Source organism: Prosopis cineraria, unplaced genomic scaffold (assembly GCF_029017545.1).
Source record: "Prosopis cineraria cultivar Desert tree isolate PC_DT_omini unplaced genomic scaffold, ASM2901754v1 PC8, whole genome shotgun sequence".
Classification (NCBI taxonomy): domain Eukaryota; kingdom Viridiplantae; phylum Streptophyta; class Magnoliopsida; order Fabales; family Fabaceae; genus Prosopis; species Prosopis cineraria.
In genome coordinates, this window is record NW_026555339.1 from 18,647,911 (window position 1) to 18,662,707 (window position 14,797).

At 30.5% G+C, this 14,797-nt stretch overlaps 1 protein-coding gene across 3 annotated transcripts; it reads right to left on the reverse strand.

Annotated features, from left to right (window-relative positions):
- Positions 1-1,790: 1,790 nt before the first annotated feature.
- Positions 1,791-8,680, reverse strand: LOC129317909 (TMV resistance protein N-like). Of its 3 annotated transcripts, XM_054962329.1 has the most exons (6): positions 8,458-8,680; positions 7,863-8,371; positions 4,657-5,761; positions 4,263-4,541; positions 2,222-4,169; positions 1,791-1,972 (listed from the first exon to the last, which is right to left on the reverse strand). In XM_054962329.1, exons 2-5 carry the CDS (start codon positions 8,330-8,332, stop codon positions 2,235-2,237), a joined length of 3,789 nt encoding a protein of 1,262 aa, XP_054818304.1. In that variant the 5' UTR covers positions 8,333-8,371; positions 8,458-8,680; the 3' UTR covers positions 1,791-1,972; positions 2,222-2,234. The 3 variants fall into 3 exon arrangements, with proteins under 3 accessions (XP_054818304.1, XP_054818302.1, XP_054818301.1); XM_054962327.1 differs by having other exon boundaries at positions 2,222-4,541; positions 7,863-8,353; XM_054962326.1 differs by having other exon boundaries at positions 2,222-4,541.
- Between the last annotated feature and the right edge of the window lie 6,117 nt (positions 8,681-14,797).

Below are 14,797 nucleotides of genomic sequence, written 5' to 3' on the forward strand. Positions count from 1 at the left end.
AAGAAATTTCTAATTTTTTTTTAAATCAGGAATATCTTTGTAATAGAATTAGGTTCTTTTCAATATAGTTTTCATACAAGCACTAGCCTTAATTTTTTTTTTTAAATAAAAATTTTGACAAAATCTTCCTTTATAAATAAGACCTTTCAAATATCCTACAGCAGAATTTTACTGTCGTCTCCCAAAAATTAAGTTGTGACTAGCACAGGATATGCTAAAAACTCACATCCCTTAAGCACTAATATAAGAAGAATCTAATTTTAACCACAAATTTTCTATAAAACTTTTAGCAAAGTCTTTTCTATAAATAATTCCTCCAAGAAAGAAAAGAAAGAAAAAAAAAGTATAATGACAGAATTGACTCAAATGATCAAAAAGGAGCTCCACTCCATATTCGCAATCATACATCGCTGCTAGAGAAAACAAGGACCCTACCTATGACATATGAAGCACTTAAAACATAACATACAAAATAATATATATATATATATATATATATATATAAGTTTTACAACAAATAAAGATTAATCAAAAATACGTTCTGACTCCAACTTGGCATTAAACCCCTTGAAGATCCATAGGAGGTGCAAAGCTGTCTATATTATCCGAGAATAAAAATATCTTTCAGTGAATAATATCTCAATAATATTAACAAAGGATATAATAAATGAAACATGTAATTACACTAAAGAAGTGAATTAGTATAACGTAAACACTTTGCTTCAACATCATAAAATCTCTAAGACATTTTGACCATATAAATGACAAGAAAATATATTCATCATTATTCATTTGCAATTTGCACAACTATAAATATAAAATCAACATTTAAACCATGATTCCCTAGACAAAAAAATGAAGATTGTGAAATTATGATTTATTGGAACTTTAGCACAACAGATAACAAATGTGAACACATAGTCTAGGAGAGTAAGTAATTAATCAAATGTAGCTTAAAGCCACAAAGAGAAACGTGGACACATAATTCATGGGGGTAAATAACAAAATGCAGAATAAGCTACAAAAACAAATGTGGACACACAATCTATAAAAGTAAATAACCAAATGTAGCTTAAAGCCACGAAAGAAAATGTTGACACATAGTCCATGAGAGGTCATGCTAACCGAACTAACCAAACACAGCTCGAAGCCACAAAAACCAATGCAAGTAAAAGACCCACGAATAGCAAACGTGAGTGTGATACTCATGAATATTAAATATGAGTATGATGCCCATTAGTATTGAGCTAGCTAGGTGTTAACCATAACGCTACGGACTAACGAAATTACCGTTAACAACCAATGTTATGTATATAGTCCCTTTGAAATCAATTTTCAAATAAGCGAAAAAATAATCACTATTAAAATGCAGGTAAACGAATTAACATATCATTACACCGCTAGGAAAACAAACGGACAAGAAAAGCATAATGATATCATATTTTAATTCAAAATTTCATGATACAAATTTTAATTATAAAAATAAATTTGATATAATTATTTAAAATATTCCTTATTCATTATCAGAGTTTCACTTATTCACAAAACCTGTATGGGGCTATCGCTATTAGTTTTCATTTCCTATCTCATGGAAAATCCTTCTTGTGTGGAATGGGGAGGGAAAAGAAGAGGCAAAAAAAAAGTAAGAATTGTTTGTTAAATATAATTATGGAAAATATTATGTTTTACGAAACTGCGTCAAGCTGGACTAATGACTGAACCTATCTATACAGCCCACAAAGACCAGCGAAGAAAAACAAGAAACAAGAAGGTAAATAAACAAAAATAAATACAACACAATACGAAAAATAATTAAATAAATACAACAGGCCTGGATACATATGGCCCAATACAAATGCAAAGCAGACATGACACGCCCAATTGATCTCATATTTTCTACAACTTCTTTTACTAAAGACAATCTCCTCCAATGCTTGCATGATACAGCTTTAGAATTCTTCAACTTCGAACCCTAAGACACAACAAGGTTGAAAATTTGAAAATAGAGTCACTCGACATTTAAATGCTCCAGTAGCAAGCAAATCAAAATCTATTTCCCTTTGCATCAATTTAATTTCCTTCCATCCTCAATTCTTAGTGCCCAAAAATCCCAAATAACTTTAACTAAAATTATTTATGCATGTGGGCGAGTGTGTGTCTGACATCAATAAAAAAATTCAAAAATAAGAAGAAATTAAGTAAAGGGATGATGGTGAGTTACTTGTGAAAAGAAATTAGAGTTTTCTTCGTTTAGCAGAAGATGTTTCTGCTTCATCACTAACCACAGTGTTGTCCTCTTCTGCCACTTCTTCAACTTGGTGGGATCTCTTTCCGTAAGCATAAAGTGAGTGTTGAGAAGGGATTTCATTGTTATTACCACTTGTATCGCATTCATTCATTGATCTATGACATTCTTCAACATCTTCTTCGCTTATCACACGCCACCCGCACTTGCTTATCACAAACTTGCTCAGATTTTGCAAATCAACTTTCCCTTCCCATTGTGATTCCCTGCCTCTGTGCTTATATTTTTGCGTATAAAATATGAATTCAATCTGGTCACAATCAACTATGAAATTACTGCTAGGAAAATAAGTCATTAACATTTGATGTGGATTGTTTCCCATCCCAACCATCCAAGAATCCCTATGTTTGAAGAAATCATCATGTGAAGATTTATAAGCTAACAATAGCTTTCGATGGAACACATCTTCACCAGACACTGGAAGGTCCTGATCTTGTAGAACAATGCAGAGAGAAATTCCCCACCATACACCCGAGCCACAAACATGAGAGATGTCTACTTTTACTGACACAATGGAATCTGATGGTTCAAAACCATCAATCAAAATGCGATGACATGGACAAAAATCTTGACAAGAGATTTTTATCTCAGAAATTTGAACATGATTATCTTGAAAGGCATCAACTTTATCATGAAATTGGATATTTTGATTATGGAACCATGATGGGATATCACTTTCCAACGTCCACCAGGATTTGTAAACCATTTTATTTGAAATCCTAGAAGGAAAGGATTTTGAAAAATCAAGACCAGATTTGATCAAAATGGATACAAACTCTGAGAAAGATAAAGGTTGCATTGAATGACAAGCAATTGTATCTATCTGCTTTAGGTTAGGCGGAAGATCTGGTAAATATTTGAGATTTGGGCAATAGCTCAAACGAAGAAGAGACAGAAGTGATAGATTAGCAACACATTGAGCAGGAAGATGGGTAAATTTGTTTTGATTTACACTAAGACTCTGCAACGATGATAAGAAGCTAAGATTTTCAGGAATTGACCCATCACGGAGATTGCAATTATCTAATGTCAAAGACTTCAATGATGAAAGATGTGAGAATGAAGAAGGAAGAATGCAACTGCCATCAGGCAAGTTGCCGAAATCATTTTTGCTCAAATCAAGGATCTCCAATGAAGGTAAGCAACTAAGAGCATTTGGAATTTTTTTGAGATTGCAATCACTTATATCCAATTCCTTCAATGATGCTAGACCTAAGATTGAAAGAGGAAACACCAATCTAGTCGGAGCTTCATGAATAACGAACCCAAATACTCTTGGAATTCGGGAAAGCAAGTTTCCTAATGAATAGGATGTTGAACTTAGACCATTACATCCTTTCAAATATAGTGACTTCAAATTTTGTAGGCCAATGATGGATGAAGGTATTTCTCGTATAGCAGTTCCACTCAAATTAAGCTCCTCTAAACACTTATTTCCATCAATATTATGAGGCAAAGAGGAAAACTTTGAGCAACCTAAAATATTAAGAATTCTTAGGGATTTCAGATTACAAGTGGAATTTGGAAGACAAACAAGGTTTTGGCAATTTTTCACATCAAGAACCAATAAACTATTCATACTTTTCCCAAACTCTGGAAGCTTTTTAACTTTTAAGCATCCAGAAAGGATCAATTTCTCTAATGAATCCATTTCCATTTTACTAGGAAGAGCTTTAAGATTCTTGCAGTCTTTCAGGTCCAATACAACAAGTTTCTTATGCTCTCCAAGTGATGGGTGAACTTCAACCAATTTTACACAACCTTCAAGAACCAGTTGCTCAAGATTGGGAATCATAGAAAAATCAGGAGTTCTTATGAAATCTTCAGAGTATCTCAAATCAATGCACTTTAAGTTTTCTAACATCTGCTCAAAACAATACAAGTGTAAGGGGATTAGCTTTAAAAGATTGTGTAACAATATTGAGCTATATTTGGTTAGGCATAAAAAAAACCATACTTGTGTTCTCTCCCAAAGGTGTATGATCTTGCTGTGATGCATTTTTAGGAGAACAAGTCGATACAGATGAACTCCGTGTGGAAGAGATTGCAAAGGATATGCTTCCCATTCAAGAATTTTCAATGAACTAGGAAGACATGTGAGACCATGAGGAAGGTACACATTACATGAGATGATGAGTATTCTGAGACTACACATACTAGAAAATGCTTCAGAATCCCAATTTGCTTCATATGGTATAGATGACTGAAGATGTATAACTTCTATCAAATTAGATCCCTAGAAAAAATTCAACATTGTAATGAAGGATGAGATATAATATTGAACAATGCAAATCTAGCATATACATACATTAGGAAATTTAATGCATCTCTGGAACAAATTATATACTTACTTTGTTATTAGTCAATACATGATCTATATCTTCTCGTGACCATATCCTACTTCTTTTGCCAGCATCCCCTGGGGATTCCTCAAAAACAATACTTCTGCCCATTTCTTGAAGGACATCATGCATACCCAAACACGTGCCGTGGTCATAATGATATTCAGTTATCAAGCATTTCTCAACAAGTTCTCTTATTCCAAGAACCGGAAAAAAACCACACACTTCAAATATTTTTGTCACTTGATCTTTGTTCATTCCCTTAAAAAAACATGCAAGATCTAAAAATGTTTTCTTGTCCATATCACTTAATGCATCGTAACTAATTCTAACCCTCATTTGAATATTGCTTGGCGGAAACCTTTTAATTTTCTCCAAAGATTCTTTCCATTCAGGTTCAGTTCTTCCACAAAGATAAGAACCCAACACTTCAAGAGTTAAAGGAAGGCCTTGAGCATGGTGGATGATGCTCTTACACAACTTCAAGTAACCTTCCAAAGGTTCATCCCTTTTAAAAGCCCTCTTGCATAATAGTTGAAGAGATTCATCATTGTTTAAGAATGTGGCCTTATAAATTTCAAATTCTCCATGCCCTATCAATACATGCATATCTTTAGTTGTTACAATTACTCTACTCCCAGGGCCCAGCCAAGCTTTCTTCATAGAAAGGTTCTCTAGTTGGCTTATTTCACTTACATCATCCAAGACAACAAGAACTTTTTTGCTGCATAACAAATTCCTCATCATCTTCTTTCCATCGTATGCATCGTCAATATACATGTCTTTTATCTTGAATTGGGAAAGAAGTTTTCTTTGCAAGGGAACTAAACCCTTGGCATCAGAGTTTTCCTTTACATTAGCAAGAAAACAACTAACGTCAAATTGGTGAGATATTCTCTCATAGATAATTCTTGCAAGAGTTGTCTTTCCAATACCTGTCATGCCCCATATTCCTATGAAGCAAACATCACACAATCCAATCTTTAAAAGTGCACTCACTTCTTCTACTCTTGACTCTATGCCAACGAGCTCATTGTTGAAATAACATGGTAACTTGGGCTGTACCTTTGCCCATACTTCTGCAATAATTTCTTCAATGAGTTTTGCTTCATGCCTACACGGAGAAAGAAATCATCAACAATTATTTAGTACTCCATTTGGTCTAAAATGTAGGAGCTATTTGATTAATCGATAAAGATTAAGAAAATTAGTTTAGTTAATTACTTGTATTAAAGGTGTATTGATATCCCTAAAATACCCCCTTTAATCACTGGTTTTGGAAACTATCCCATCAGTTAATGGAAATCCTTTAATATGTGGAGTCAATAGGGATATTTTGGAGAAAAATTATAAATTTGGAAGACAAAGTGAATTGAGGTCTTACATTTAGGATCAAAGCAAATCCCTCAACTAATTTCTACATTTAGGATCTGACTACAAACCTTTATCCCATGTTCCAAAACTTCAATTGTATAGTAAAGGTATATGACTACTTGGCGTGCATGTGTACGCGTGTGTGCATCTTTGAGTGCGCGTCTGGGTGTATGCATGCGTGTGTACTCTGTATGCATATAGCGACGTCGGTGCTCATCACTTGATGAGCATCGTACAATCCAAATGCTAAGATTTTATTTTTTATATTTTTATTTTACATTTATTATAAAAAACTATAAAATTTTAATAAATCTATCTTACCATTAATCTAAACAATATAAGTTTAATTTAGATGACCTAATTTAATATAAAAATTATAAATTAACTATTCAGATGTATTCTGGACAGTTTGGATTTAATAGTAAACTTTTTTATAATTTTTATAAATTTTATTTTAGTAAATATAATATTAAAAAATAAAAATAAAGATAATCTTCAAAATGGTACTTTAAAAAATAGTTACACATTAAAAATTTTAAATCCAGACTGCCTAGAGTACATATGGATAATCAATTTATAAAAATTATGAAAATATTTAATATTAAATTGTATTATTTAAATTAAACATGCATTGTCCAGATTGATAATAGAGTATATTTATTATTCCCTTTATGAAGAAATGTAAGGCATTTTAAGTCTTTTAAGGTAAAATCATTACTTTTTTTCAAAAGTGCCCCTATTGAACAGATTACTTTAGTTTTTTAGGGTGAATTCTTTATTAAATAGGAATAAATATGAAAAGATAGAGTTAGTTTAAATATAAATAACTACTTTATTGAGGATGAAATTCGGTTAAAATGCCTTAAATTTTTTAATAGAAGGAGTATTATTTATAATTTTTATTTTAAAAAATGTAAAATAAATATAAAAATAAATCTGTAAATTCGGACCATCTAAATTAAAAATCTAAGTGGTCTAGATCGCTATCATGTCATGAGCAGCGTAGTGCTCAACGGGACTAAAGCAACTCTCTAGCTATCAAAAGAACTTAGCTTGAAAATATGCTCTTTAAACATTTTTCTTTCGTTTTTATTTATTTATTTATTTATTTTGTTTTTGCTCAAAGAAACAAAAGGGTAAAAATGCAACTGTAAGGAGAGATTAAGGACCGTTTTTTTTTTCCTATAATTTTTTGGCGCCCATTGATGGGCTGACCATATATTCCTCCCTGGCTAAATATATGCAAGTAATAAATGAGAAAATCACTAAGCTAATTAAGGGTAAATTATATTTTAATCTCCTAACTTTATATATGGTTTCAATTTGATCTTTTAATTTTGTAAAGTATATTTGTACTCCTTTAATCCTGATATCGTTAATTTCAAATGATTATTTTTTATGTCAATCATTTTTATTTTGAAAAACGTTAAACTTAATATGTCAATATTTGAAAATATTTTATCAATATTTGAAAGTTCAGTGTAAAAATTTGTTGGGATAAAACTAATAATGTTAGCCTGTTAGGGTTAAATGACTAAAAATATATATTATAAAGTTAATGGACTAAAATAAAATATTGTAAAAAATTAAAGGACTAAAGTATATTTTAGCCGCTAATTAATTAAAATTTTTAATAGTTAATTTTGAAATTTAAGCTTTAAATTAAATTCTTCCAACAATATCATTAATTGTGACCAATCCATCACTACAAGAAAGCAGGAGATTCGAGGTAGAAATTTGTAATAAAATATAAAGAGTCACACATACATTTCAAAATCATTCCAAATATTTGTCCCATCACAACTCACGTATTGGAAAGATCTATAGAATACAAAACTTACTGATCTGTAGAGTTGTAGCCAGATATATTTGCAACTTCTTCCAAGGCCTCTCTCCATCTTTGCACCTTCTCTTTGTTTTCAGCAAATCTCTGACTATGTTTTTGAAAGGCACAAGCAAAGGTACCTCTCTGACGACGAACATCAGATGGATCAATCTTATAGAAGACTGGGATAACTTCTCTACCCAAGGATTTTTTAGATTCAAGAATTCTTAGAAGTTCATCCAAACACCAACTCGAAGAAGCATAAGTTTCAGAAAGAATAACAAGAGAGATGAGAGATTCATCAATTGCTTGAAAGAGCTGGTGAGAAATAACCTCTCCTCTCTCGAGCTTATCATCTTTGAAAGTTATGATACCTTTTTGTTTGAGAGCAGCGTGTAAGTGGTCTGTGAAGCCCTTTCGGGTGTCTTCTCCCCTGAAGCTCAAGAAGACATGGTACTTCCATGGTGGGATTGTCATGAAGTTCATGGAAGTCGAGAGACAGAGAGGCTGCTTCAACAATAGGATCTATTCAAACGTTTAATTTGTGGATTAATCAGGAATATATACAATTAACACATAAGGAGATAAGAGAAAGAACAGAGCTTCCGTACCAGAATAGCAGCGACGGAACAGGAAAGGGAAGTAGAACCAGCAACTATACAGTGACCAGTTATGGTGGAGGGACGGCAATGCGAAGGTAGGAAGGTCGAAGCTCTGGACTCGCTCTCACTCTCGCGATCTGAGACGCATCAACGGGAAGAAGAAAAGAGCAAAAAAATAGACCATGACCCTTAATTTTTTTAAGGGTATAATGGTAATTTCACTACATCACTAATTATTGGGTGGAGGTGAATTGAATGGTTCTATTCAGTATCATTCATCGCACAAGTATATCCCTTTAATTTGAATCTATTTAGAAAAACTGATTCTAAAGATCAAAATGAAATCTTTTTTTTTTTCCTTTTTCTTTCTACTGACAAGATTAGGTTAGTGAAAGAAACTTTATTACCTTATTTTTTCAAAATAAAAATATAAACTTTTAAAAATGTCTTATATATTTTTTCAGGAGTACTAAATATTTCTAGTGCTTTGCAAAATGACTTATACTCTCTCGATTTTTATTATAAGACACATCTAACTATGTTACCAAAATCAAGCATGGATGGTTAAGTTATTAATTTTGTCTAAAAATATAATAAACTTCTTTTAACCTTACTTAAATGAAAATTTTTCAAATTTACAGTACATTCTCCCTCATAGTTAATGAATTTAAATAGATGTAATATTGAAAGAGTATAATTAATATCACATTAAATGCCTTATATTAAGAATCAAAGAATATTTTTAAAAGATATCTTATAATAGAGACTAGAGGTAATATTTGATAACATATAATATTCTCAGAATGTGACTTATATTTGACAAGCAGAGAAAGTATATTATATTCATCCATTTATATATAGAATTTAAATTTATCTCGATGCAAATTTTTTTAAAAAAATTACTTATGTTTTCTTGTGCTTTTTAAGGGAAAATATACCTAATTTTTCTTAGTAGCAAGAAGTTTACTCGTCTCCCCTTTTACCGAGAAATTAATAATTTCCCTTCCTTCAAGTAAGAGTAATATTCTTTCTGTTTAATAATAAAAAACATTTTAACTGAATTACACTCTCTATGAGTTAATGTAAATTAACTTTAAAATTCTATATTCTTTTCATATTTACTTTTATTTAATATGGTGTCTCAATTATAAAACCTTATCAATTATCAATTTAGAACCCTAATTAAGAGTGTTTTTGGGAAAAATTATTAATTGCATCTCAAAACCCAAAATGTCAAATATTTTTTAATATGATATTTCAAAAAAAAAGTTATATAATATTAAAGGAGGGAGTAACTACCTTGGATTATCAATTAGTTAGCTTTATGTAATAATGCACACAAAATGTTTTACTACAAATGTACAAGTCAATATACAATATATCAATGCATCAAGTCAATCCCATAAGGAATCAAACATAATAGCAAGTAGGCAATAAGGTCCTCATGTTTACTCATGTTAAGCAAAACTAATTATAATTGATTGATTAACCAAAATTAAAAATAAAATGAATAAAATGCAATGAGATTTGCAATCCAACAACTATGAATATCCAAGGCAACCTAGAATCACTAATCCCTTGCTAGCTTCATAAATCTTGCTTTTATCCAATTAATTAATTTTAAAGCCAACTTTGTTAATCTAGAGGATTGGTAACTATAAGGGTCTTTCGAACCTCAAATAGCCCTCTCTCAAATTAATTATGTTAGTTCTAACAAAATTATTCAAGACACAAATTCAATTCCAACTTACTTTAATTTGATTCTGTGAGGCACTTAATTAGGTATATTTTTATCTTAATTGTAAATTAGATAACAATCTAATCCCATTTATTCAACCTAAGGGTCCAAATGACATTCTCCTTTGTCAAGGAAAAACCCCAATACCCATATTCATAATTAATGGTGGTCAAACATCAAGTAGCTAGATGATTAAATGCAAGATTAAGCAACCAAAATCAATATTAAGCATAACCAATGGATAAAAACATGTTCCAATCCACCATCAAGTTCATAGTTACTCTAGGTCAAGTAGAATCAACCACTAACAGCCATTAAACAAGCACAAATCAGCAATACTCAATAAAAGATACAATAAAATATAGAAAAAAGGAAGAAAAAAGCCTAGGAGGGATGATTTCTATCACAAATTGTAAGATTCAATTATTCCCTAAGCTTTTCCAACTCTTTCTTCACCTTAGAATGTTCCTTAGACATGCAACTACTGTCAAAAAATGAACTAAAATGAAAATTGATCTTCAAAAACTCTTAAAACTGAAATTAAGTGAAGTTGTGTTTTTTGCTTAAAACAAGTGTGATGTCACAACATCATTGGGCAAGGTTTAATTTGTTGTGGGCTTTAAAATTGTCGCAACATCATAAATTGAGCCTCCCTATATGAATAAAACTCAGATAATTGTAGAAGTTGTTGATCATAATTGATCAATAACGTCTACAATTGTCTTAAACTTTATCCACCTTTAATCTCACAAATAATTATGCAATTAGTCACATATTTTCTAATTAATTCCACATGATGACTTCCAATTGCATTAAAAATGCGATTAAATTCATTAAAATATTGGAAGTCATCATGTAACTACCTTGGATCCTCCTTTTTCTTTTATAATTCTACAAAGTTAATTTCAAGGGTCACTTTTCTTTCAATATAATTGTAGCATTCATTATTCTTTTACTAGTCCTATTTATAGGGTACTTCCAATTTTCAATGCTTTTTGCCCTTATTAAATACTTTAAATAAAAATACTAGTAATGAGATTCAAAAATATTTATTAGGAGTAAAGATAAAATTTTATTAAATTTTAAGACAAAGTTAATGAAATTTAAGATTTTGGTAAAAAAATGTTAGAAATGACTTATAAATAAGACCAGAGGAAATATATTTCATTAGCAAAAACATGCACATAAATTGCACGGTTAGTGAAATCGTTTCATGGGTGAGTGTTTTATGAAATAATTCATGCACTAGTCAGTATTAAAATTAAGAAAATTAATATTAATTCGTAGTATGTTTTATTGTAAAAGTTAAAATTAAAAAAATTAAAACAAAATCGAAAGTGTTTTAAGGAATAATTTGTGCCTTAGTCAATATCAAAATTAATTCAATTAACATCCCGTCCAGCTGCACGAATTATTCACAAAAGCAAGACACTTTCATTCAGCATCATGGGAATCATTCCTGCCACCGTGGACTTTTCATTTTGCTACGCAATAATCGTGCTATGCATAATCTACACCTATCATTTTGGATTTTTCAATATTTTATGTCATAACTCTTTCCCATAGCATTTTTTAATCATTTAAAATAACAATATTGATACCAAATCATAGTAAAAGTATAAGAATAATTGTTATGAAATCACATGGTCAATGATCATAATCAACACTTATCCTGATTTTTTATTTCATATGCCCATCGTTGTACATTCCACTCACCTCCGATTTCTGTTCATTCTTACCAAATTCGATCTTATAAGTTTAAATGAGAATTAACCAAGAATATTTCACGCCAATGAGAATCTCTTGGCTCCATTGTTATGTGGTATTGGATTTAATTTTGGGAATAAAATTTGAATTTTATTTAAAATTTGAAATCAAATTTATTTTGGATATAAATACTTTGCCTAGGGATCAACTTGTATTTATGACATTGCATGGACTTGAATACTTATAATTTGGCGATTGATTACAGGAAAATTAGATTGGAATATTGATAAAAAAAATACTCTGAACCATTACAAAATATTGACCCAAATCTAAATTGATAAGCTAATGAATGGGTACCTGGATTTATGAACTAATAAATACGAAAATACACCTGCATTATTTCTTAAAACAAGTAAATTAAATGCAGAATCTAGAATGCTTGAATAATTTGTAATTAATCAACAACCCTTACACGAATTAAAAGTGTAAGATATTATATTTATTTTAATAGCTAATAAAATTCTAAAATAGCTATCAATTAATGAATTATAGACTTAATAAACTTTCAAATTATAATAACCAAATAAATCAACAAAAAGACTTACTAAACTAACAACCTAATAAATGTGGACACATGTTTCCTAACTAATTAGTATCAAACCAAAAATAGGAAATCATTCTTAAAATAAACTAATTAAATGCCTTCCTGTGAGATCTTGAACTCGAAGTCAACTATTAATGGAGTTGAAATTAAGATCAGCTACAATCTGGTACGATGACAGGATGATGGTCTTGAACTATCAATCGCGTTTCTGATGGCAAGCACGCCTAAGTATTCAATATTAGGGTGATCAAGATTAAACAATACATGGGTTGCATTGTCGTAATTTCAAAAAACAATCGGCCTACAAAATAAATTATTTAATAAGCCATCAAATAGTCTAGGAACTCAGTCTATTTAATAAGCCAACAATTAACTTAATTAAAACATGACATAAAACATTACTTTGGGTTCTGCCAAGAAGAGAAAATTGCAAGACAACAATTACACAGCTCTTGTACTACTCGATAAATTGATACTCATTATACACTCACCATTCAGCAAATCCAAGAATGATTCAATCAAATGAATTACCACCTAAAAAATGCAATGCTCTTTTAGCAACCTTTCAAAAATAACCAGGACAATAATAGGAAATGTAACTATTGAATATAAATATCAAAAGAATTAAAAAGCATTGCTCACCAATTATCAATTATTATAAAATTAATTTGATCAACATATGTGCCACGATGATTGACTGGATGATAGTCACCTAGAGTAGTCACCTACTCTAGGTATGACTCCAAAAGCATCTGGATGACAAATTCTCTAATTAGAAACCAAAAAACCATAAATAATTGAAGACAAATATCAAATCGACATATATAACTAAAGAGATTTCTCAATCACTTATCAATATATGTAGCAAAAACCACATGTATGTTTGCAACTTCTAACAAAGATTTAAAGATTAATGCAGAATTAATGTAGGTACAAGAAGGTCCTTACTGCATAGCTTGAAAGTAGGGTCCTCTTGATAGTAAAGAAGGTACTAGGATGAAATGTAGTTAAGTGAACGACTACTTTTATAGAATACAATGACTACTTTTATGGAAATGCAAAATGCCAAACATCATACCAGGGGCCCTCTAATATTATAAAAAAGCTCTTCATGAAGTGTGTGATTGAATCTCGATATGACCTAAGGAATCTTGACTTGAGCTTGCATTATATTGCCCTAGTGAGTTATAGAGTTAAACAAAAATAGTTGATTGCACATGACATAGAAATAAAAGGTCAACTGTAGACAAAAGAACCATACCTTCATGTCACATCCAATGAAGTTAAAATTGGAAACTGTCGTAGCTGATCTAACCTTTAACAAAACCTCATACACCCTAAAAACCTACAACTTGATCAGTTAAGAATAGTAGCCTTGCTCTAACTCGAATAGCAGCTGAACATTAGTGCAATGACCCATTGAAAGAAAATATTCAAAAATAAAAACACACCAACTTAACAGAGGGTTGAAGAGAATATGCAAATGCACCTCCACTATCTATCTATATATATAGCGATCATTGAATTTTTTTGGGCAATTCAAATTGCTATATAACTCAATGATTTAGCAGTAATAGTTTATTCATGCAGCCCTCAAATTGGTGTGTTAATAATGATATATGAATTATTTCATATATCAACATCCAAAAACAAAATCAGTCATGCCAACAATAAATCAATTAATGGATTCAATAAAGTCAAGGTAATAATGAAAATTATTTCAAAAGTTTTTACTAAGGGCAACCTCTAGTGACTTTTACTCACGGAAATAAATAAAAAATGCTTGCAATTTCCATATATTAATTCATGGCATGATTTCAATTTTCATAAATAGAATGACTATATGCCGTGCCACCAACTTATCCCTTTCACAGAGCTAATTATATATACTTATTTCCATAAATTAATTCAATGCATGATATTAATTTCCATAAATATAATGACTATAATCTCCATAAATTAAATAATCAAATCAAATCGTAAAAGATGGTATCATTTGTTTTTGGTATTTGATCATATGGATAAGGATAGGCTTGTGTGAACGTTGTTGGTTCAAGGATCCTTTTTCTTTGGAGATATAAATGATAGTTAGGTTCAAAAAAGTGAAGTAATGACTACCCCCTCCACTCAAAAATATAAGTCATTTTTTTTTGAAGTAAAATGTTAATAAACAAAAGACATTTTGGGTTTTTAATTCAAAATTAATAAGATTTTTTTTAAATTTCCTTAATAAAGAGGTGTAATTAATAGTATTTTATAATCAAAATGTCCTATTAAATAAAGATAGACATGAAAAGAAT